This window comes from Hyperolius riggenbachi, chromosome 3 (genome assembly GCF_040937935.1).
Source record: "Hyperolius riggenbachi isolate aHypRig1 chromosome 3, aHypRig1.pri, whole genome shotgun sequence".
Lineage (NCBI taxonomy): Eukaryota > Metazoa > Chordata > Amphibia > Anura > Hyperoliidae > Hyperolius > Hyperolius riggenbachi.
Genome location: NC_090648.1, coordinates 84277921 through 84303899, shown reverse-complemented (window position 1 = coordinate 84303899; position 25979 = coordinate 84277921). Strand labels below are relative to the sequence as shown.

Here is a 25979-nt window from a genome sequence, read left to right as displayed (position 1 = left end):
TGGGGGGGGAGGGGGTCCACAGGCTTCACCCTTGTTAGGTAAGTATCTCATTTTTATTTTTTTATACCGCCTCTGGTACACTTTAGGATTGGGACCCACTATCTGCGCTTTGACATCACTTGCTAATTTCTGGCGATCGGCAAAGCACTTTGCCAGTGGATCCCGATGAGATGGTCCCTCAAGCAGAGTTACGAGCGTTGCAAACATGAGGAAGGTATTGAGACTGTATAAGTATTGTAGGTAGGTTTTACGGGCTTGCTGTGATAAAACGCGGAAAAGCCGCCGTGTGTACTGGCGGCAAGGCGGCTGATTCCGCGTCCAGCGAGGCGGTTTGTCCGCAGCAGCGTGCATCTGGTGTGGCTGGGTTTGTTAGTTCACACAGGCTGAGGAATACGCGCGCGCGCTGAGAGGCAGAACCTATATGACAAACAAGGAGGAATCAGCTGACCAGGTTGGTAAGCTGACCTCAAAGCAAGTGGCTATTGGTTGATCGCTGATGGGTGGCGCTGGAGAGCGCCGCGCTATATACAGGATCTTCTCAAAAAATTAGCATATTGTGATAAAGTTCATTATTTTCTCTAATGTACTGATAAACATTAGACTTTCATATATTTTAGATTCATTACACTACAACTGAAGTAGTTCAAGCCTTTTATTGTTTTAATATTGATGATTTTGGCATACAGCTCATGAAAACTCAAAACTCCTATCTCAAAAAAATTAGCATATTTCATCCAACCAATAAAAGAAAAGTGTTTTTAATACAAAAAAAGTCAACCTTCAAACAATTATGTTCAGTTATGCACTCAATACTTGGTCGGGAATCCTTTTGCAGAAGTGACTGCTTCAATGCGGCGTGGAATGGAGGCAATCAGCCTGTGGCACTGCTCAGGTGTTATGGAGGCCCAGGATGCTTCGATAGCGGCCTTAAGCTCATCCAGAGTGTTGGATCTTGCGTCTCTCAACTTTCTCTTCACAATATCCCACAGATTCTCTGTGGGGTTCAGGTCAGGAGAGTTGGCAGGCCAATTGAGCACATAAATACCATGGTCAATAAACCATTTACCAGTGGTTTTGGCACTGTAAGCAGGTGCCAGGTCGTGCTGAAAAATGATATCTTCATCTCCATAAAGCTTTTCAGCAGATGGAAGCATGAACCCACTTTTGAACCAGAAACAGCGGCAGAGGCGCCTAACCTGGGCTACAGAGAAGCAGCACTGGACTGTTGCTCAGTGGTCCAAAGTACTTTTTTTTGGATGAAAGCAACTTTTACATGTCATTCGGAAATCAAGGTGCCAGAGTCTGGAGGAAGACTGGGGAGAGGGAAATGCCAAAATGCCGGAAGTCCAGTGTCAAGTACCCACAGTCAGTGATGGTCTGGGGTGCCATGTCAGCTGCTGGTGTTGGTCCACTGTGTATTATCAAGGGCAGGGTCAATGCAGCTAGCTATCAGGAGATTTTGGAGTACTTCATGCTTCCATCTGCTGAAAAGCTTTATGGAGATGATTTCATTTTTCAGCACGACCTGGCACCTGCTCACAGTGCCAAAACCATTGGTAAATGGTTTACTGACCATGGTATTACTGTGCTCAATTGGCCTGCCAACTCTCCTGACCTGAACCCCATAGATAATCTGTGGGATATTGTGAAGAGAAAGTTGAGAGACGCAAGACCCAACACTCTGGATGAGCTTAAGGCCGCTATCGAAGCATCCTGGGTCTCCATAACACCTGAGCAGTGCCACAGGCTGATTGCCTCCATGCCACGCCGCATTGAAGCAGTCATTTCTGCAAAAGGATTCCCGACCAAGTATTGAGTGCATAACTGAACATAATTATTTGAAGGTTGACTTTTTCTTGTTTTAAAAACACTTTTCTTTTATTGGTCGGATGAAATATGCTAATTTTTTGAGATAGGAATTTTGAGTTTTCATGAGCTGTATGCCAAAATCATCAATATTAAAACAATAAAAGGCTTGAACTACTTCAGTTGTAGTGTAATACATCTAAAATATATGAAAGTCTAATGTTTATTTGTACATTACAGAAAATAATGAACTTTATCACAATTTGCTAATTTTTTGAGAAGATCCTGTATAGTCACTGCTGGTCAGTCTCAAGTTGTCTGCCGTTGCGAACACTACGTGAAAGCACTCAGACCGTAGTCAGATCCTACAGTGTGTTAGAACCAGGAGGACCTGGGAATTCACACTGAGCCAGATTACCTCTGTGTATTATTGTGTTATACTTCAGACTAGTTCCAGGGTGTCGAGACCACGGACCTCACACCCAAGATTAGGGACTCTGTGTTATCATTCTGTTATACTCCAGACTAGTTCCAGGGTGTCGAGACCACGGACCTCGCACCAAAGTCTAGGAATACTCTGTACCATCATATTATACTCCAGACTAGTTCCAGGGTGTAGAGACCACGGACCTCACACCCAAGACTAGGCATTGTTGATATCTGTTATGACCTATTGCATTCCTGACTATCCCTCTGCTTTCTGATTTGGTACCTACGCATATCTGATTACCTGTTGCCAAACCCTGCCTTTGGATACCGAATCAGCCTTCTGTCTGTGTGTTGCCGACCTGGCTTGCCCGACCTTGAGAGCTATCTCTCTCTATTAAGAGATAGTCTCCAGACCTGCTAGTGACATCCACCTTTCAGGGGTCACTCAATCACAGGTTCTTCCTACCTTCAGCCTGGGACTCCACCCCTTTGGAGGTCTCAGGCTGTTGGACGGTTTTTGCACGTCTCAAAAGGCAGTATCGCCCATACTGCCTGAGACCACCTGCTCCTCGGGTGGTCTTACTCAAAGTCATTACTGTTGCACCAAACACTCACATTATAAATGTGTCCAGAGGTTAGTTATACTTAGATTATTGGTGATTCTGCAGATCATCAATAATCAGGTATAATCTGTATTCTTGGTGATACTGCAGATCACCAATAATCAGATTCTCTCTGTGTGCTGACACCGATCGTTACACTTGCATTACAGAATGGGCCATAGTGACTGAAAAGAAGGGCAGTACCATGCTAGCAGGGGTGAAACTGCAAGTCACGGGGTCCCCTAGCAACACTTATATGATCCCTCATCAGTGGCGTAACTCAATAGGGCCCTCCTGCAAAAATTATAGCATGGGTTCCCCCTGTTACCCAAACCCCATGAGGGTCACGTGATCGGGAGCTGGCGAATGGCAGCAGAAAGTGTTCTCCTGTGAATGTGAAGCAGCGCCTAGAAGCAGGAGAAAATTACAGACACTCCCGCTACTCTGCATGGCGGGAGGAGGTGACGGGGATGGGTTTTAAAAGCAAACGCTCAGGTTTCTTTCCTAATTGGCTGCACTTGCTTTTGGGTGGAGGGAAGAGGAGGGGCCCCCAAAGCTTCTGCCCCCCCCCCCCCCCCTGGCAGGGGTTGCAGGGGTGATTGCTACGCCCATGTCCCTAATAATCCACACCCCTTTCACCCATAACAGGTGTGGCCACAACAACACCAGCCATGGGGTTATACTTCAGGGAGGGAGGGTGAGTAGATGGTCCCCCCTCCAGTCCTGCTCCCCGCCCCGCCCTTCTCAGCACCTATAGTAGATATGCCTCTATGCAAGAATTTTAGTCTAAATAATTAGCTCTCTTAATGTTTTCCATTTTCTAATCACTCTTTCAGGCACCTTCTCTTGTGACCAGTCTGAGCTGAAGCTATCGGAATTGCTACAAGCAGTTGTGTTCCTCATTTTCAAATACCCGTCCCTGAAGTCCCACTGCGTGCAAGAGGCCATGACCAACCTGATCAACCAAGTGCGAGGTAAGCTCCGACCATCTGCTCTGAATTCTTATGTCATCTTATGCCAGACTGGGTGACAATAGTAATAATCATGGCTGGATTTCAGGCAACGCCACCAAGGCCATGGCCTAGGGCACCAGGAAGCAAGGGGCGGTCAACGTGCTGGCACACTCATACAGTCAAGCTGCCAAACATGTGAACTGCAGCAGTCAGGCAAGTGTGTGGGAGTCAGGGGCAGTAAACGTGGGCAGCTTTTTGTCTGTGACCTGAGCTGTCACCCATCACCGCTGTCGGCTGCTCCTCGAAACCAACTCTGCCCTCCAGCCAGCTTCAACCTATCAGAGTGGAATGCATAGATTTGTCCCATAAATGGAATAAAAATTAGAACCATTCTGATCATCCTCACAACAGATTGATAAAACAATTGACAAATTGGTAATTTGTAGTTGATTGGCACCATGAACACCAGGGGCGTAGCAATAGAGGGTGCAGAGGTTGCGACCTCGTCGGGGCCTTTGGGCCAGAGGGGCCCCAAAGGGCCTTCCCTCAACTGCATTATTAGCTTTCTATTGATCCTGTGCTCATAATAATCACTTCTATAGATGCTTTAAATAGTGGTAATCAATCATTAACAAACTATTCCCCATCCCCTTCTTGCACCCCTGACACTGTAGTTGCCATTGGCAGATTTTGGTGCGCCATATCAATTGTTATGTATAGAGAGCTTAGGGGGCTCCATTGTAAAACTTGCATCGGGGCCCACAGCTCCTTAGCTACGCCACTGATGAACACTGTCCAATCCAATCAATTGGAAGGTTATTTGTTTAGTAAAATTGCATCACTAATAACCATCTTTAAAATCATTGATTACTGGGACCAATAAAAGTGTGTGTATGTAGTAGGGGGTTTGCTGTTTGTGAGGGGGCGGCTGGTGATAGTTGGCTTGGGCGGTAAAAAGTACAAATCCGGCCTTAGTAATAATGGAAGAAAGAACCAGGACCTGGATGACTTGCAAACTTTAACAGCATGCAAGACGTTTCGGTTGTCAAGCCCTTCATCAGGTGCACTTGATGACTGAAACGTTGTGCTTGCTGAGTTGCTGTTACTGTGACATATAAAGTAAAGCAAAGTTTGCAACTCATCCAGGTGGAGTCCCTCCCTGGCTCTTTCTTCCATTGTGGCTCTTACATGGTTCATCAAAAATCTGGACTTTACTGGTTTGACTCCCTGGGACAAAAAAAAAAGACACTTATCTGGGTTGATTCATCATCGAAATTAGCGCGAGTAACAGGCTCACGCTAATAAATCAGTATGACTTAAGGTGGCCATACACTTATAGATTGTCAGCACATTCGACCATCAGATAGATTTCTGTCAGATGCCTGTCAAGTCGAATCTGAAAGGAATCTATCTGATGTGTGCCACACATTAGGAACACATCTCCAATAGATTTCAATCAGAATGAAATCTATTGGAAATCGATCTAAGTGCATTATTGCACCATTAGATCCAATGCAACTCTATGGGCCATCCATCTGCTGCCAGCAGCAGATCGACCTAGATTTCCCATCCTGTCAGATTGATCAAATTGATCGAAATCGGCCGCAAATCGATTGATAGATTTGATAGAATCGATTTCCAATCGATTGATGACTGAAATTGATCAGTGTATGGGCTCCTTAGAAAAGCTGTGCTCTAGTGATGTATTGCGACCGTGATACTTTACTAGCGCGGACGCTTCTATGTTAATTGACATAGTTACTATTTAGTTAACATAGTTGCTAGTTAATTAACATAGTAGCGGCCGTGCTAGTGAAGTATCACGGAAGCAATACATCACTTGAGTGCGGCTTTTCTAAGCAGCGGTCGTTGCTTAGTTACACACGCTACACTGCCACTAGTGCGCATAGCATACAGTAAAACAAAATGAAGGCACGCTGATTTATTAGTGCAAGCAACAGGAGGTTCCTCATGCTATTTCCGATCAGTGGTGGTTGAGTAAAGCTTTATACTATTTTAACAGTATTGATAATCATCATCATATTTTTCTAGCACAGAACTGGTGCAATAATTATGCATTGTAAGTATAAATACCGAGATAGTATTTGTGGAGGTGACAGAGCTATGGAGGCTGCCATGTTTATTTCCTTTTAAGCAATACCAGTTGCCTGGCTGTCCTGCTGATCCTCTGCCTCTAATACTTTTAGTCATGGACCCTGAACAAGCATGTAGCATATCAGGTGTTTCTGACATTAATGTCAGATCTGACAAGATTAGCAGCATGCTTGTTTCTGGTGTTATTTGGACACTACTGCAGCCAAATAGATCAGCAGGGCTGCCAGAAAGCTGGTTTAAAAGGAAATAAATATGGCAGCCTCCATATCACTCTCACTTCAGTTGTCCTTTAAGGTGCATTTCACTCTGGAACAAACTTATATCTTATATGTAGGTGTACACAGGTATTTTAAATTGTACACATTTCCCTGATCCTTTAAAGGATACCAGAGGTGACATGTGACTTGATGAGCTAGACATGGGTATGTACAGTGCCTAGCACACATACCTATGCTGTGTTCCTTTTTTTCTTTCTCTGACTGAAAGAGTTAAACATTAGGTATGTAAGTAGCAGTTCCTGTCTGAGTCAGTGTGATCCTCACTGATAAGAAATTACTGTAAAACACTTTTCTAGCAGAAATGGCTTCTGAGAGCAGGAAAGAGATAAACAAAGAGTCAATAGTTCATAGATTTTAGCTCTGGTATACTTCAATGAATGTGTCTTTGAGTAAAAACAAGAAAACAGTAAAAACTTAAAAAGTAGAAAAAAACTGTGGAATATCTTAAAAAGTAATATTTATGAGAAGGAGGGTAGATACAATTGTTTATTTCTTTAATTTATTTTCACCTCGGGTGTCCTTTAACCTCCTGGGCGATAATCCCGAGCTGAGCTCGGGGTAAGCCGCCGCAGAGGATTTCTCAGGCCCTGGTGTGCCGATTTGCATATTTTTTTTTTGTTACACGCCGATCGCCGCCGCTTCCCGCCGCGTTAGAGCGCCCCCCCCCCCCGCCGAGACCCCGTGCGCAGCCTGGCCAATCACCACCAGGCAGCGCTAAGGGGTGGATCGGGACTCCCTCTGATGCCGTGACGTCGATGACGTTATCCTGATTGTCGTCATGGCGACGGGGGTAGCCAAACAGGAAATCCCGTTCTGAAGGGATTTCCTGTTAGCTGTGATCGCCGGAGGCGATCGGAAGGGGTGGGGGGATGCCGCTGCACAGCGGCTATCATGTAGCTAGCGCTAGGCTAGCTACATGATTAAAAAAAAAAAAGTGCTGCGCCGCCTCCCTGGCGATTTTTATTGTATCGCCCAGGAGGTTAAATTAATGATTGTACAAAATAATGCGCGGAGCACAGTGTGTGAGAGTTTATGTTACAGTAACACGACGCGGTTAGCCTGGGACACCTCCAAGTAGAGGCTTCAGGCTGTGTGAGGAATTAGGCAGAGTTGGCAATTGGGTAAGTGCAGCAGTGCACAGCATGTCATCTGTATTAGGAAGTAAGCAGCAGCCAGGCCTGCCTCTCAGCATGAGACGTACACACAGTCCCATCAGGGTGATTGCAGCGCTCAGCACTCTCACTTTGCACTTCCTGATGTGATGTCTGCTGTCAGGAAGCTGTGGCTCTGCATCACTGAACCTGGGTTCCACAACTGGCAGGGTGGGCCGCTCCAGCTGGGCCGGGGAAGATGGCATCGGGCCGAGGAGGGGGTAAGGAACCCGCTGTGGTACCCAGCGTTGCTTATCTTTGCTGGGGGCACCTCTTCATTTCCATCTTTATCTCGGCATTGCTGTAGTTTCCTTTAGCTGTTTACCACAACCTGTTCCTCTTTCTGCCTCATCATCACATAAGCCTCGTATAATGTTAGTGTACATGGTGGTGTACAGAGCTGGGCTGTAGGCAGCTCACCGACAAGTACGCTGCTCCACAACAACATCCAGAGGAAATTTCAAAAACTCAGCTGCTGTTGCACATGCTTAAAGGGAACCTAAACTGAGAGGGATATGGATGTTTCCTTTTAAACAATACCAGTTGCTTGGCAGTCCTGCTGATCTTTTTTGCTGCAGTAGTGGCTGAATCACACACCTGAAACAAGCATGCAGCTAATCCATTCTGACTTCAGTCAGAGCACCCAGGCCCGGATTTACATCACAGGAGCCTACAGGCACAGATGTCCTGGCACCCTAGACTCCGCCCTCCAGGAACCCTCAAACCCTCGCTGACTCGCACCGCAAGTGTGCTGGCTGACCCAGCTGTCACTCGCTCTCTTAGTTCCCTTACCCATCATAGGTAGCTACAGGTGTCCCTTAGCATTAGGTTGCCAGAAGTACCCTCAGTAGCTAGTGGTGCCCCTGACTGAAGGGAGATCTTGTCAGTGGAAATCCAAGAGCCAGGTGACTAAACTCTCATAAGGACTCAGCACAGGGAAGAAGAGAGGCGTAGGGAAGGGGAGTGAGCCGCCCCACCATCATCAGGCGTCTGTAGGCACGTGCCTACAGTGCCTTATGGTAAATCCGGCCCTGAGAGCACTTAATCTGCATGCTTGTTGATGGGCTTTGGCAAAAAGTATGAAAGACACAGAATCAGCAGGAGAGTCAGGCAACTGGTATTATTTTAAAAGGAAAAATCCATATCCTTCTCAGTTTAGGTTCCTCGTTCACACTGCAGGTGTTTTCAGCTTTTTTTTCTCCCGCGTGCGCTTTTTAAAAATGCCTCCTGACCCTGTGAACAATGAATGTCTATAGGAAGGTTCATATCAGCGGGGGTTGTGCCCTGTGCAGCTAGCAAAGCGGTGGGTGGACCATTTTCGAGGCGATTCCGCCTCAATGGAAGGTATAGGAAAAACGCAAAATGCTCACAAAATCGCTTTGTGCAGCAAATGCGTTCACGTTTTTAAGAATAAATACATTGTATTTATTCTTTTCCGGGTTAAAGAGTTCACTTCCTGACTTACGTCTAGGAGTGAATTAAAAAACCGCTCGGAAAAAAGGCTTAGAAAACCACTTAGCACAAAAACTAATCGCCCACCCAAGCACCGGGAATCGGAAAAAAAATATGCGTCAAAAAACGCCCATCGCTAATGGCCACGTGAACGGAACGCAGTATGAACAAGGCCTAAAATTACAAGGTGAAAAAATAAATGTAGCTTTACCTACATGGGACTAGAAGTCATTTGTCTCCAGACCTCTCCTCCTGCTCCTGCTGGCAGCTTCTGGAGGATCGCCAACTTCCAATCGGTTGGCGTCTTCTGCGCATGCGCGGTGTGCACCCGCCCCGCACTTGATGATTTGGGCGTGTTAAATAACGTTAGTAATAAGATGTCATCCTATTATTATGGCATCTCGCGTTATTATACATTACCTGCTCCCGGCGCATCTGCTCCGCTTTCTGGTTTGTTTGCAGGACAGCCGCAAACTAACTAGGGAGTGGAGGAGACATGGCCGCAAGGAGTAGATAATGTGTAGCTACATCCCTGCCTAATGAACCCTCCCTCTACCTATGCCTAACCCTAAGACCCCACCTATGGGGTCTAACACTGAACCACTCCACCTCCGCTGCCTAACTCTAACCACTCCACCCTGCTTCCTTACCCTAACCACTCCATCCCCATGCCTAACCTTAACTACCCCCTGCCTAACCCTAACCCCTCCATCCCCATTGCCTAACCCTATCCACTCCACCCCTGCTGTCTAACCTTAACTACCCCATGCCTAACCTTAACCACTCCATCCCCATGCCTAACCTTAACTACCCCCTGCCTAACCCTAGTCACTCCATCCCCATTGCCTAACCGTATCCACTCCATCCCCATGCCTAACCTTAAGTACCCCCTGCCTAACCCTAACCACTCCATCCCCATGCCTAACCTTAACTACCCCATGCCTAACCCTAGTCACTCCATCCCCACTGCCTAATCCTATTCACTCTACCCCTGCTGCCTAACCTTAAGTACCCCCTGCCTAACCCTAACCACTCCATCCCCATGCCTAACCCTAACCACTCCATCCCCACTGCCTAACCTTAACTACTCCACCCCTGCTGCCTAACCTTAACTAGCCTCTGCCTAGCCTAATCCTAACCACTCCATCCCCTATGTCTAACCTTAACTACCCCCTGCCTAACCCTAACCCCTACATCCCCACTGCCTAACCCTATCCACTCCACCCCTGCTGTCTAACTTTAACTACGACCTGCCTAACCCTAACCCCTCCATCCCCACTGCCTAACCCTATCCTCTCCACCTCTGCTGCCTAACTTTAACTACGACCTGCCTAACCCTAACCACTCCATCCCCATGCCTAACCTTAACTACCCCCTGCCTAACCCTAACCACTCCATCCCCATGCCTAACCTTAACTACCCTCTGCCTAACCCTAACCACTCCATCCCCATGCCTAACCCTATCCACTCCACCCCTGCTGCCTAACCTTAACTAGCCCCTGCCTAGCCTAATCCTAACCACTCCATCCCCCTTAACTACCTTAACTACCCCATGCCTAACTCTAACAACCCTACCTGATTTTAGCTACTCCCTGCCGCCATAGGCAGCAATAGTAAAAGCCACAATTAGGGGTAAAAAAGTTACATTTTATGGTGCCTCAGGAAATAGGGGGTGCTAGATGCCCAATAAATGTAACTTCCTTACCGCTAATCGAGGCTTTTACTATTTTTGCTTATGGTCGCACCATTTTTATCGGCGCTCAATCATCCTGCGCCATTTTTATCTGCTGCGCCTTCTCTATACGATATGCTCTAAGGGTCCTTTCACACAAACATCCATGCCAACTCACTGCCCATATGATTCTATGCAGGACCGGTTCTAGACTTTTTACTGCCTGAGGCAAGCTTCTTAGGATGCACCCCCCCCCCTCCCCCCGCCCTGATTTGGAATGATTGATCAGCACCCGACAATTTACTCTTCTTCATTTTATGTTCTCAATCAACAAGGGAGCATATGCAACAACTTGAGCCAGTCAACCATTCTTCATTCCACCTCAGTCAGGACAGCAGTGCCACCTCCTTCCTTATGCTGTCCAAGTCAAATGAAACACTGCTGCCCTCCTGCCTCCCTCCTCCTCACTCACTGTCAGACTTCTCACACAGCACAATAAGCTGCTTTTCCCGAATGATGGCCTCTTCACCTTGCTCTCCTCCTACACTGACTGCATGCTGTTAGTGTAAACACAATAAAAAATGCTGCCCCTGTAACCTTGCTTCATGAGAGAACCGGCCCTAATTCTATGGGCCTGTTCACAGTACTGCGTTATAACTGTTTACATTTTTCTAAGCAGGCTTTGAAGTAAATGATATGCCCAGTCTCCATTGCAGTTTACACTTATTATAACACATGCATTATACAACATGCACAGAGCGAAACCAGAGCTACATCATACAGCCCATGTGACCTCAGCTTCAGGAAGCTCAGAGGGCAAAGACGATGTGCAAACTGCAGTAACCTCATGCAGCCAATCAGGTTTCACATTACTGCAGGCAGATTTGTAATGCTTTGTGAGAAATCGGTGGGGGTGTACTGTGGAGATGCTATCACTGCTGTCTTCCTGACTAAATCTGAGAGTCTGTATTCATGTGTCACTCACGTGGGGCAGACTGATGTAAGATGCTGAGACAAAAAATATTACAAGAGATGAAGGAGTTTCCCACTTTTAAGATATTCAAACCTCTGCAGGTGTTGTCATTGTGCATTGTTCATTATTGTCTGCAGAATCTCAGCTGGTAATCCTCATAGTGTTTACTCCGCTGCATGTAGGACAGACGCAGTGCTAACGTACAAATGGACAGTAGTAGAAGCAGGCCCAGATTTCTACACAGGCACAAAGGCAGCTGCCTAGGGTGTTGATGCATAGATGCGGGGTAGATTTATGAGGGGATAGCTGCTTCGCATGAAACAGGGTGCTGCAAAAGGAATACAGAGGAGGAGTATACTGCACAGGAAGGACTGCACAGGGCCCCAGTGCAGGTTTTACATTGAACCCCCCCCCCCCCCCCCCCCCCCCCCACACACACACACACACACACTCTACGCATAACAATTCATATGCCGCAACAAAACCTGCCAAGGACAACCACAGTCTGGGCCAGTGTACACCAAAACCCACTAGCAGATCCGTAAAACGCTAGAGGTTTTTGAAGCAGATTTCAGAGCGATTCTAGGCATGTTTAGAGAAGTTTTCTAAACATGCCGAGCGTTTTTTGGAGCGTTTTTGTGTAGCAGATTACATATATTGTTACAGTAAAGCTGTTACTGAACAGCTTCTGTAACAAAAACGCCTGGAAAACCGCTCTGATCTAGCGTTTTTCAGAGCAGTTTTCCACTTTCTTATACTTTAACATTGACGCAGAAATGCCTCAGAAATCTAAAAAATGCTGCAGCCCCCGAGTTTGCGTTTGTGGAAAAAACAAACCGCTCTGATGTGCACCATCCCATTGAAATTTATTACCCAAGCGGTTTTCAAACAGCTAGCGTTTTTAAAACCGCTCCAGAACCGCTCTGGTGTGCACCAGCCCTATGAGAGGTGTAAGCCAAGGAGGGGGACAGTTTGTTAGTGATTATCACTATTCACAGCATATGTACAAGTGATCACTACCTGCATAGCACCGTTGTAGAGCTTACACTGTGGTTGAGGGATGGCCCCAAGTGGGCCCCTCTGGTCCAAGAGCCCCGTTGCAGTTGCACCCTCTGCATCCCTTGTTGCTATGCCACTGATTTAACCCTTAGGCTACTACGCTCTTGCTACCAAGACTGTAAAGGGCAAAGTGGACAAATTAGTTCCCAGGGTTCTCCATGCATTTATAGTTTCCCAGACATTTCCTCCTGTACCCCAAACATGAATAGATCAAAATCAACTGATGGGCCGTAACTGCAAGTTACTAGTGTAGCTAATTGCAGGTTGTGCATTAGCTACCGCTCTTAAAGTGAACCTGAACTGAAAATAAAAAGTCGAAATAACCATACACAGGTCATACTGACTTCCTGTGCAGTCAATCTCTTTCTCCTCTCCTGTGTCCCATTTGCCCACTGTGAATAAGGGAATTCCTTGTCCTCCATTTTAAAACTGGTCATTACTCCATAACCGCTTCCTGGTCAGCACACTGTTAAGCTGTAATATCACCCACTTGAGCCATAGGTAAACATGGACATTACCTTGCACATTCAGTTGTAACTGACAGCTGCTGATACATAACTGACAGCAACTGGTATTTTCAGTTCTGACAAAATGTTGTCAGAACTGGAAGGGATCACTGTAAGAAGAAAATGGTGAGCTTCTGAGAGGAACGGACGGTGAGGTTAGTATGTAATAATCATTTGCAGCTACGTCATGTGTTTATTTTAAATAATTGTACTCGCTTCAGGTTCCCATTAAAAGACAACTGAAGTGAGAGGTATATGGAGGCTGCCATATTTATTTCCTTTTAAGCAACAGCAGTTGCCTGGCAGCCCTACTGGTCCTCTGCCTCTAATTCTTTTTGCCACAGACCCTGAACAGGCATGCAGCAGATCAGGTGTTTCTGGCATTATTGTCAGATTTGACTAGATTAGCTGCATGCTTGATTCTGGAGTTATTCAGACATTACTGCAGCCAAATAGACCAGCAGAGTTGCCAGGCAACTGGCATTGTTTAAAAGGGAAAAAATATGGCAGCCTTCATACACTGTACCTCTCACTTCAGTTACCCTTTAAACGAAAGCATTCAACATTGGAACTTCCCACTTTCCACAGGTGTACAGCTAATTTCCTGCAGCCCCCTGAAGTCTCTGTGAGGCCTTGTTCACTTTACAGACGTTTTTGTAAAAATTTAAGCACGGGCGATGTTCAAAATCACCCTGAAAACGATTGTGCAATGATTCTCTATGAGAGAGTTCATATCTGAGCGGTTTGTTTGCGATCTGCTTAGAAAAGCGGTGCTTGGGCCATTTTTGAGGCGATTTGCCTCAATGGAAGGTATAGGAAAAAGGCATTGTAAAAAACAAAACAAAAAACGCATGTATTTATTGTTTCTGGATTTTTTTTCCGGATCAAAAGACGGAAGCACTCTGCAAAAGCGCTTACAAAAACGAGCGAACGCGCAGAAAATCGACGGAAAACGATTTAAAAAACACGGAAAAAAAAGCCCAATGCGAACGGACACGCGAGCCAAACGCAATGTGAAGAAGGCTTGAGGGGTGTGGGTAAGTAGAGGCAAAGGTGGATTACCATGTAGTGGGGCCCTGGGCAAGGTAGAGGTTTTGGGGCCCCCATGTGGTCTTTTGGTAAGCTGGAATGGAGAGAGGCCAGAGAAGGTGACAGGGCGGCCCCTTGACACCCATTAGGCCCCAAGCACCTGCCTAGGTTGCTTGGTGGATGATCCTGCTGTGATAGAGGAGCCCTGCTGTGCTTCTTTAGGGGTAAGCTGGGACATTACTCTGCACCCTGCACTCATTAGGGGCCCCTAAGTGAGTGATTGTAGAGGTCACAACCTCTTTACTCTAAGTACACATTTATTTTAGCTCAGGGCCCCACTTTACCTAAAAGCATCCCCGGATGGCAGTCAGCAGACTCCTCCTACCTCTCTCTCTGTAGACCACAGATGTTAAGCAAAACCACATTATTTACCTAAAAGCAATGTTGTTCCTTCTTTACTTGTCACTGTGGTGTCCCTGAGACAAGTTCTGCTGATGGTTTCTAGAGCAAGCCATCAGAGGTGTAGCTCGGCTTTTCAGCCTCTGGGGACAAAGGCAGTTTTTGCGCCCCCATCTCTGGACAGTACTCTGCAAAGAATGGATGTGGCCACGCATCAGAATATGGGCATGGTCATGGGTGGAGCCAAATGTACAAATGCTTTGTAGATAGCCAGAAGTGCCCCCTTCCCCCCCCCCCATAGATAGCCAGATGCCCCCCCTTCCCCTACAGGTAGTCAGATGTGCACCCCTGCAGATAGCCAGATGTACCCCCCGAGAATCCCCCATGAGGAGACTAGCCCAAAACCTGTCGGTTCTGTTTGATTTTAACTGCTTACTTTTTTCACTGTAGTACTCCTTTAACCACTTGATGACCCACCCTTTACCCCCCCTTAAGGACCAGATGCCCCCCCTTCCCCTACAGGTAGTCAGATGTGCACCCCTGCAGATAGCCAGATGTACCCCCCGAGAATCCCCCATGAGGAGACTAGCCCAAAACCTGTCGGTTCTGTTTGATTTTAACTGCTTACTTTTTTCACTGTAGTACTCCTTTAACCACTTGATGACCCACCCTTTACCCCCCCTTAAGGACCAGCGCTGTTTTTAGTGATCTGTGCTGGGTGGGCTCTGCAGCCCCCAGCACAGATCAGGGTGCAGGCAGAGCGACCAGATCGCCCCCTTCCCCCCCCCCCCCCCCCTATGGGGATGATGTGCAGGAGGGGTCCGATCGCTCCTGCCTGCCTGAGGTTTGCGGGGGGGGGGGGGCACCTCAAAGCCCCCCTCCGCAGCGAAATTCCCCCCCTCCCTCTCCTACCTGTCCCCTCTGGTGATCCGGGCTGCACAGGACGCTATCCGTCCTGTGCAGCCAGTGACAGGACGTCCCCTGTCACATGGCGGCGATCCCGGGCCGCTGATTGGCCGGGGATCGCCGATCTGCCTTACGGCGCTGCTGCGCAGCAGCGCCGTACAATGTAAACAAAGGAGACATATGTCTCCTACGTTTACATTTAGTCACCGCTCCGTGATCTGGCAGGAAACGGCTGCTCGCGCAAGCGGCCTTTCCTGATTAATTAGGGAGGCACCTGGCGACGCAGATCTGCGTCGCTGGTCCTCCAGCTACCACTTTGCCGCCGCACGGTATGAGTGTGCGGTCGGCAAGTGGTTAAATGCCTGTAGTTAAAAGGGCACTATGGTGAAAAACTGTAAAATTTATTCATATTTACACCTACATATGAGATGTACATTTTCCCCTGAGTAAATGCACTATAATAAATATATATATATATATATATATATATATATATATATATATATATATATATATATATATATATACATACAGTGCTGGCCAGAGTTATTCATACCACTGGCAAATTTTGACTTAAAGTTACTTTTATTCGACCAGCAAGTCATTTTTTGACGGGAAATGACATGGGTATCTCCCAAAAGATAATAAGATGATGTACAAGAGGCATTATTGTGGAAAAAAAAAACATTTCTCAGCTTTTATTTACATTTGAGCCAAAAATGTCCAGTGGAAAATTATTCAGAACTTTCTCAATAATCAAAAAAAAAAAAAGCCTTTATTGGCTATTACAGCAATCAAATGCTTCCTATAACTGCAGACCAGCTTTTTGCTTGTCTCCACGGGTATTTTTGCCCATTCCTCTTCAGCAATGAGCTCCAAATCTTTCAGGTTGAAGGGTCTTCTTGCCATCACTCTGACTTTTAGCTCTCTCCACAGATTCTCAATTGGACTCAAGTCAGGGCTCTGGCTAGGCCACTCCAAAACGTTAAAGAGGAACTGTAACGGTAAAACGTCCCCTGGGGGGTACTCACCTCGGGTGGGTGAAGCCTCAGGATCCTAATGAGGCTTCCCACGCCGTCCTGCGTCCCTCGGGGGTCTCGCTGTAGCCCTCCGTACAGCCGTGACGCAATATTTACCTTCCTGGCTCCTGCGCAGGCGCTCTGATGGCTGTCGGCTCCGAAGTAGGCGGAAATACCCGATCGCCGTCGGGTCCGCTCTACTGCGCAGGCGCAAGTCTACGGCGCCTGCTCAGTAGAGCGGACCCGACGGAGATCGGGTATTTCCGTCTATTTCCGAGCCGAATGCAGCCACAGCGCCCCCGCTGGAGCCAGCAAAGGTAAATATTGAAATTACAGTCGGGCCTGTCGCCGGCTGTTCAGAGGGCTGCAGCGAGACCCCCGTGGGACGCAGGACGGCGTGGGAAGCCTCATTAGGATCCGGAGGCTTCCCCCACCCGAGGTGAGTACCCCCCAGGGGATCTTTTTCAAGTTACAGAGTCTCTTTAACGTTTTGCTATGTGTTTTCGGTCATTGTTATGCTGAAATGTCCATTGGTGGCCAAGGCCAAGTTGCTCTGCAGACTGCCTGATGTTGTTGTTGAGAATCCTCATGCATTTGTGAGCACTAGCAGACAGACAAATATCAGTCGTTCCCTGAACTGGAAATGTCCACAGACAGTGTCAGTAGAAGGCAGCACTAACACTGAGTACAGATAATGAGAATGGTCAACAAACAGGGTCGGTAACAGATCTGAGAGACACGGTACAAAATCGGCAGGCAATTACAACGTGAGTAAACAGGCAGAGGTCGGCAACAATCAGATATGCAAAGCTACAGAATCGACAGGCAAAGGCTAAGTGAATGTTCAGGCAGAGGTCGGCAACAGATCAGATTGGCAAAGGTACAGAATCATTAGGCAAAGGGAAGTCCGATAACAGGCAGAAGTCAAACACAGTATAACAGATAATCAATAATAATAGTAGGCTAGCTAGTATGGAATCCCCGGGGTCCTGCCGGTCCAAGCCACACACGGAACTGACTAAGGTCTGAAGCCTTCACTGCGAAGTGTTAGCTAGAGCAGACAATGAGCAAGTGTTAGAACAGAGCCTAAATAGCCTGGGTAAGTATGAGAACACGCCCCCAAGCCGCTTGGCCAATCAGGAACCGGAGGCGGAGTCCTGCGTGTCAGCTGACATGCTTCCTGAGAGCAAAAGAGGAGCGACGCTGCCAGCGCATGCGTCCGCCCTCACTTTCAGTCTGAGCATCATGCGGCCGGCTGCCCGCAGACACGCTGTTGACATCATCCCTGCTGATGCTGCCGGCCGCACCGAAAGTGCCAGATGCGCTGCCAGCGGAGGAAACATCAATTGAGCTGGTAAGCGCAGGATTACTGACAGTATTACTCTTTTTTCATGGTGCCGTTTACTGTGATTAGTTTCCCTGGTCTATTAGCTGAAAAACACCCCCAAAGCATTAGGTTCCCACCACCATGTTTGACAGTGAGGATGGTGTTCTTTGGGTTGAAGGCTTCTACTTTTTTATGCCAAATGAAGGAAACCTCATTGTGACCAAACAATTAAATTTGTGTTTCATCCGACCATAACACAGAAGACCAGAAGTCTTCTTCTTTGTCTAGATGAGCATTTGCAAAGGCAAAGCGAGCTTTTGTGTGCCTTATCTGGAGAAGTGGAGTCCTTGGTCTGCATCCGTGGAACCCAGCAGTGTGCAGTGTACGTTAGATTGTCTGCCTTGAGACATTGCCACCAGCGGAGCCCAGATTCGCCAGGATGGCGTTGGTGGTGATCCTTGGATTCTTTTTCACCTCTCTCATTAGCCTCCTGGCCAGCACAGGTGTCACTTTTGTATTTTTTAATAATACTTTGCACTGTAGCCACTGGAACTAAACATTTAGAAATGGCCTTGTAGTCCTTTCCTGACTTGTGAGCAGCCACAATGCTCAGTCACAGGTCCTCGCTGAGCTCCTTTGTCTTAGCCATGACTGTCCACAAAACAATTGCAGAGAGCTGCTGTTTTTCACCTGTTGAGTTGATTAAAGCAGCTGTTACCAATTAATCAGGGTAATTAGGGTGCTTTAGAACAGCTTGGACTATTTGGAATGGTATAGAACTTTGGATTTTTACACAGACTGTGACAGTTTGTGAAGGGTATGAATAATTTTGGACTGGACACTCTTTGCTCAAATTTAAATAAAAGCTGAGAAATGTTTTTTTTTTCCACAATAATGCCTCTTGTCTTTTAGGAGATACTTATGTCATTTCCTGTCAAAAAAATTACTTGATGGTTGAATAACAGTAACTTTAAGTAAAAATGTGCCAGGCAAGCCGGGACAAGGTCCACCAGCACCCAAGGCTGAGACACCAAAGTGCGTCCCTCCATCCCTCCCACCCCAGCCGTCACACACTGATTGCTATTAGACTAAGATGCACCCCAGGGCCCCCAACCCACCCAACACCTTAATCTCTAGCTATCTGCCTTGCAGTCACTGCCATGTATCCCCTTTTCTTATTTCTCTCTGCTTTATACACAATCGGGGAATAATAGCTGAGTGAGTTGTGCACCCCTCCTACACTACGCCCTGAGGCTGGAGCCTCTCTCGCCTCTGCCTCGGCCCAGCCCTGACTGCCAGGGGTATGAATAATTATGGGCAGCACTGTATAATACCTACTGTAAGTCACAGCTACACAGGAAGTAAAAAGCAGTGTGTTAAGCCTGGGATATCTGCATGCATGTGTGCACATGTATTGTGAAATTTTACAGTTTTTTAATCGTAGTGCCCCTTTAACTGTCTTCCAAACCTCATTGTGAACTGAGTCTCATCTTTCCATCATATATCGCAATTCCAAGCACCTGTACAAACATCGTTTTAATCCTTAGGCCTTGCCTGTTATTCATGTGAATAGGAAGTGGTAAGGATGACCCTGCCAGGCCACCAGTTCCACTTCCTCCTCTTTCCCCTAGGAAGGCTTCTGAGTCACAGGCACGGCCTTTTGATATCCGCTCACTTCTGTAGATTCACAAAGGGTTGACAAAGGTGTACATCAAAAAAGCCACTAAGAAACGGAATCCCGATATTTAATACCAATATTTTACTATTAAATTAAAAACTATAGTAAAATATCGATATTAAATACTGATATTTTACTATAGCTAAACCTAAGCCTGTTCTCACACAGAACTCTCCCCCCGATGCCTAATACTAACTATCCCACTAGCAAAAACACCCTTCCTGACCACTAACCCTAAGGGCCCGTTCCTGACCACTAACCCTAAGGGCCCGTTCCTGACCACTAACCCTAAGGGCCCATTCCTGACCACTAACACTAAGGGCCCATTCCTGACCACTAACACTAAGGGCCCATTCCTGACCACTAACACTAAGGGCCCGTTCCTGACCACTAACCCTAAGGGCCCGTTCCTGACCACTAACCCTAAGGGCCCGTTCCTGACCACTAACCCTAAGGGCCCGTTCTTACTTGGGTGATTAGCGAGTGATTTCCCGCTAATTGCGGTCTCACTGCTGTGATTGCCGTCGATCGCAGGCGTTTTGCGATTAACGGCAGCCACAAAACATGTTACCTTCAGCATTTTTCAGCGATTCTCCAGTGATCACAGTACAGTGCTTGAACAAGCGCTGATCACATTCGCTCTGAATCGTGGGAGTATACAGTGATGTACTGCGCTAATTGCGGTAAAATCACCCGCACATATCATTTTGCGCTTTTAAGTGTGAATGGGCCCTAATATTTGGCTACAAGGTTTTTGATTCTGCTACAAAAGGGTGACCTTTTATAGCCAGGATTTTTGATTCAGGGGTGCCGAGGGGGTTAGGAATAGGCATCACAAGTGGGGGGATGGGGGGGGGTCTTAGCGTTAGGCACCACTAGAGGGGGTCTTAGGGTAAGGCACCACCAGGGGAGTGTTCTGTGTTAGAGTAGGGAGAAATTAGGTCATAGTAATCACCTGGGTGGTCTTAGGGTTAGGCACCATCAGGCGGGGTCTTAGGGTTAGGCACTACCAAGGGGGGGAGGGTCTTAGGGTCAGGCACCATCAGGCGGGGTCTTAGGGTTAGGCACTACCAAGGGGGGGAGGGTCTTAGGGTTAAGCACCACCAGGGGAGGGTTCTGTGTGAGAGAAGGGAGAAGTTAGGTCATAGTAATCACTTTCACAGCTATATATAGAGCCCTTTTATAGTCCAACAAATGTTGCCTATAACAGCATACTTTTTATGAACTAAAACTAGCTTTTCGGCTAAACCAGGCACCATTTGTAGCCGAATTTGGCATATGGGCTACACCGGCTGCCTTCTGTAGCCGAATTTAGCATATATGGGAATGGGATACATCAGGTGCCCTTTGTAGCGGAATTTGGCATATATGGGCTACACCAGGTGCCCTTTGTAGTGGAATTTGGCATATAATGTATGGGCTACACCAGACGCCCTTTGTAGCGGAATTTGGCATATATGGGCTACACCAGGTGCCCTTTGTAGCGAAATTTGGCATATATGGGCTACACCAGGTGCCCTTTGTAGTGGAATTTGGCATATATGGGCTACACCAAGCGCCCTTTGTAGAGGAATTTGGCATATAATGTATGGGCTACACCAGGTGCCCTTTGTAGTGGAATTTGGCATATATGGGCTACACCAGGTGCCCTTTGTAGTGGAATTTGGCATATATGGGCTACACCAGGTGCCCTTTGTAGCGGAATTTGGCATATATGGGCTACACCAAGCGCCCTTTGTAGAGGAATTTGGCATATAATGTATGGGTTACACCAGACGCCCTTTTTTCCAGGCACCCTTTTCAAATGTACGCGTAACTCCCAAGAAATCGATGTGCATGGAAGGACAGCAGCACAGGGAAATGTATGGATGCTGGGCATTGTTTCTTAACAGAACTGTTTTTAGGAACTGTCCATTATTATTATTATTATTGATTGTATTTATAAAGCACCAACATATTACGCAGCGCTGCACAATAGATAAGTGGGTTAACATACAAGGTAGGACATACAAGCAACTCACAACAAAATAAGATCATGCAAATATCTTTAATAGCAGTAGTTCAGCGTCTTTGTTCAAAATAGAGACTGTTCTAGTCCTCAAGAGGGGTGCAAAGCCCCATTCACACGCTCAACAGCGGTCTTTTATGCCGTATAATTGTCAAACAACTTTTGTTGTGAAACAAGATGAAACAACTAGAAAAAGTATTTTGCTGTTGTTCAAACAACTGAAAGGATTGATAAGAAGTGAATCCAACTGCTGGACTGACTTCTTATCAGTGTTATCAGCTATTTGAACTAAAAAAGCAAAATACTTTTTTTAGTCATTTCATCTTGTTTCACAACAAAAATTGCTTGACAATTATGCTGCATAAAAAAAACGCTGTTGAGCGTGTGTATTGGGCTTAAGACAGTGAGATTGCATAATCAAGCTGGAAACACTGGGGGGGGGGGGGGGGGGGGGGCTGTCAGAGGCTTACAATCTAAAGGGTGGAGGGTGCCCAGCAGAACATATTATGGTGCTGATGTAGGGGGGTATGCAGGCATGAAAAGGTGAGTCTTGAGTGCTCGTTTGAAGGTATTGAAGATGGGGGCAAGTCTGATGGCTGGTAGTAGTGAGTTCTAGAGAGTGAGGGCTGCCCTAGTGAAGTCCTGCAATCGTGCATGGGAGTGACATATGTGCAATGCGACCAGGCAGAGTTCGTTGGAGGATCGAAGGTGGCGGGGCTGTTATGTGCCTGTGGACAAGACTGGAGATGTAAGTCGGGCACCGCTTTGTAGGCCAAGCACAGAATTTTGAAGTTGATTCTGAAGTGGAAGGGGAGCCAGTGGAGGGATTTATAGAGGGGAGTTGTAGAGGCGCTGCGATGAGAGGAGTTGATCAGTCTGGCTCCCGCATTCATCACTGATTGAAGGGGGGAATACCGTTTGAGGGGAGGCCTGATAAAAGGGCATTGCAATAGTCTAGGCGGGAGATGACAAGGGCATGGATGAGGAGTTTGGAGGTGTCAGGGGACATTTAGGAGCATATCCTGGAGATGTTACGGAGATGGAAGTTGCAGTATCGAGTAATACTTTGGATGTGGAGTGCACAGGAGAGAGCTGAGTCCAGAATGACACCTCACATCGGGCTGTCCATGAATAATGAACAGTTCTCATCCCTGATGAAGATCTTCTGGCTTATCAGTAATCTTCTGCAGCTGATGTAACAGAGGAGGAGGTGTCAGGTGATGCCAGGTGATGAGAAAATACTGAATCATCTATCTTCTGCCAGCACATTTGAATTGGATATTTTGTTCCTAATAGCTGGCTAGACCGCTCCTTGTACCACTAAGGAGGAAGTACAGGAGATAATGAGGAACAGGAGTATCATGGATCATAACATTATATAATGTACAGTCACTTGTCAAGGACAACTACTGCGGAGAATGGTCAAATGTAATATACATCGAAATGTACATTTCTCACAGAGCAAAATGAACTATAAATTACTTTTTCCTATGCTGCCTCTCAATTACAGTAGTCAGTGAAAATCTGACAGGTCTTGGACTAGTCCATCTTCTCATGGGGGTTTTCTCTTTTAGTTATTTCCAAAGCACTTACTGAACTGTAGTTGTTCAGTCCCAACTGCCAAAATGTACTGTGCAAATGAGTAGGGTAGCTGGGCCTCACCATTGTATAGATCATTTGCAGGGGGTGCTTTTGAAAAGAATAAAGGTAATACTGAGAATCTCCCATGAGTAGATGGACTAGTCCAAACTCTGCCAGCTCTTACTATTTACTGTAAGTGACAGCAACATAGTAAAAAAAAAGTAATTTATAGGGCATTTTACTCTGGGAGAAATGTACATATTATGTGTTTGAAATTTTACAATATTTCACAATAGTGGTCCTTTAAAGCCAGTTCTTAATACATTTTCAATGGATATGACTGGATGTTGAGGTTTTGGAACCCTGAACTTGATTATGGTTACAATGCAAACCTGTGCACCAGCAATTGCTGTTTTTCTACTGAGGAAGAGGACCTGCACATCCCTGAAACGCTTATCTGTTACAGCTCTATGCACTTGTGCTGATAAAAATCCTTGGTCTCTAAAGAGTGTGTGGACCCTCTCCTCACCTTCTTCAGCCCATGTGGGTAGTGCCAATCACGCTCGGGTTATCGCAACTCCGGACCTGTGACTCAGGCTGTGCGGCTTCTACTCCTATAGACTCTTCAGGGACATGCTTCCAGTGAGGAAGACTGCATCTCATGCAGACTGTTTTGAATCTTCATTAGGAAGGGCCAATGACAGCATCCCAGGTTGATGCAAATTTTGCTCAAACGTTATGCAAATGTATGCTGCTTGAAAACTGACCATTTGATTGGTCCATTTTCAAGATGTAGAAAATGAGCATAAATTTGATCTGCATCTCATTGACCAGTACTGTTGTTCATGATGCTTTTGTGAAGCTTTGTCTAGGAATGTGATGTTTTTCACCAAGGATGCCTAAAGCCACTTCAAATACGTACATAGCTCCCAAATGTCCCTCTTTCTGAATGACAGTCCTTCGTTGGGAACCAACTCCCTCTGTCCCTTTTTCTTCCTCATTTGTCCCTCTTTCTAGACTATATATATATATATATATATATATATATATATATATATATATATATATATATATATATATATATATATATATATATATATAGATCTGTGTTAATATATGCATATATTATGGGAACGATCGATTTCGGTCGGAAATCGATCATTCGGTCAACATTTGCGCAACGATTTCACAGCAGATTCAATCACAGTGATCGAATCTGCTGTATATCGGAGGGAAAATCGTTAGGTGTATGGGCCCCTTTAAAGAGTTAAAAATCAGGTATGCAAGTGACAGTTTCTGTCGGGATCGGTACCGGGTCAGACTATAGTGTAACACTCATTGATAAGGAATTACAGCCATAAAACACTTTCCTGGCAAAATGTCTTCTAAAGCTACATAAACGCCTGCAATAACTGGTCACCTTGAATGGTCGACTGTTTCAGCCATCTTCCGTCCTGTCGGATCTTTAAGAACCCCCCATGCCCAAGCATTACCGATCACAATACTATTTCCACCACCCGCCGACCAATTGAAGCCGACCCATCGTCAGCCGAGCATTGTCCCTCCACCCCCTCTATAGCAACAGAACACATCGCTAGCCTCACGGTTCGGGATGTGCCTGTACAGGATCGTTCCCTGAATTGTGGCCCGAGGGTCCAAATTGGCGACAATCCAGTAGTAGAACCGCACACCAAATGTGTGGGTGCTGGTGCCAGACTCCTAGGCTGCTCAGTACAAAGTTGTGAAGAAGAGTCCGCACACAGACTTCAGGAACAATAGGTGGAAGAATTTATTGTCCCATCACATACATGTGCAACCAGATGTCAGACCTGCAAGGCCTTGCAGGTCTGACATCTGGTTGCACATGTATGTGATGGGACAATAAATTCTTGCATCTATTGTTCCTGAAGTCTGTGTGCAAATTGGCGACAATTCTTGCATAGTAGGTTAGTGTTAGGGGTAGGTAGCGGCAGTGGCGGCTCCAGCTTCAGATTTTTGGGGGGGCTTAAAAGGGGCACAATGGCTGGCAGGCGGGGCTCACGAGGGGGGAAATTTGCATGCCGCCAAAAAAATGGGCATGGTCATAACGTTATGTGCGTGGGGCTAACTGTAATGTAGTTGTACCAGCTAATGTAGTTACATTAAAAAAATGAAGCAAATACACATGACAGACCGCGTTTCCCCAGTAAATGCACATAATGAAAGACAGTGTTTCACCAGTAAATGCACATAATGAGAGACAGTGTTTCTCCAGTAAATGCACATAATGACAGACAGCGTTTCCCCAGTAAATGCATGTAATGACAGACAGCGTTTCCCCAGTAAATGCACATAATGACAGACAGCGTTTCCCCAGTAAATGCACATAATGACAGACAGCGTTTCCCCAGTAAATGCACATAATGACAGACAGCATTTCCCCAGTAAATACACATAATGACAGACAGCGTTTCCCCAGTAAATGCACATAATGACAGACAGCATTTCCCCAATAAATGCACGTAATGACAGACAGAGTTTCCCCAGTAAATCCACATAATGACAGACAGCGTTTCCCCAGTAAATGCACATAATGACAGACAGCGTTTCCCCAGTAAATGCATGTAATGAGAGACATCCTTTCACCAGTAAATGCACGTAATGAGTGGAGAGGAGACTGACCCACACTGGGCGGGGAGGAGGCTGACGCACAATGGGTGGGGAGGAGGCTGACACGCACCGGGTGGGGAGGAGGCTGACAATAGGTGGGGAGGAGGATGTCACACTCTGGGAGGGGAGGAAAGTGACACTAGGTAGGGAGGAGGATGTCACACACTGGGTGGGGAGGAAAAGTGACACTAGGTAGGGAGGAGGGTGACACACTCTGGGTGGGGAGGAAAGTGGCACTAGGTGGGATGGAGGGTGACACACTCTGGGTGGGGAGGAAAGTGGCACTAGGTGGGATGGAGAGTGACACACTCTGGGTGGGGAGGAAAGTGGCACTAGGTAGGGAGGAGTGTGACACACACTGGGTGGGGAGGAAAGTGGCACTAGATG

The 25979-nt window shown here is 46.6% G+C and overlaps 1 protein-coding gene and 1 long non-coding RNA gene across 11 annotated transcripts in view; one reads left to right on the top strand and one right to left on the bottom strand.

The window, feature by feature from the left end:
- GMIP (GEM interacting protein) overlaps nucleotides 1–25979 on the top strand; it is a 148489-nt gene that overhangs the window by 32248 nt on the left and 90262 nt on the right. For 9 of the 10 annotated variants that reach the window (XM_068274466.1, XM_068274464.1, XM_068274463.1 and 6 more), the window contains one exon: nucleotides 3674–3811. In XM_068274466.1, the coding sequence (XP_068130567.1) occupies nucleotides 3674–3811 (138 nt within the window). Of the gene's footprint in view, nucleotides 1–3673; nucleotides 3812–7489; nucleotides 7556–25979 lie in introns of those variants that run through there. The other variant, XM_068274467.1, reaches the window with a different exon arrangement.
- The window catches only part of LOC137562780 (uncharacterized), a 139851-nt gene continuing 135762 nt past the window's right edge, over nucleotides 21891–25979 (bottom strand). The window contains exon 3 of the long non-coding RNA XR_011030186.1: nucleotides 21891–22682. This is a non-coding gene — a long non-coding RNA (uncharacterized lncRNA). The remainder of the gene's footprint in view (nucleotides 22683–25979) is intronic.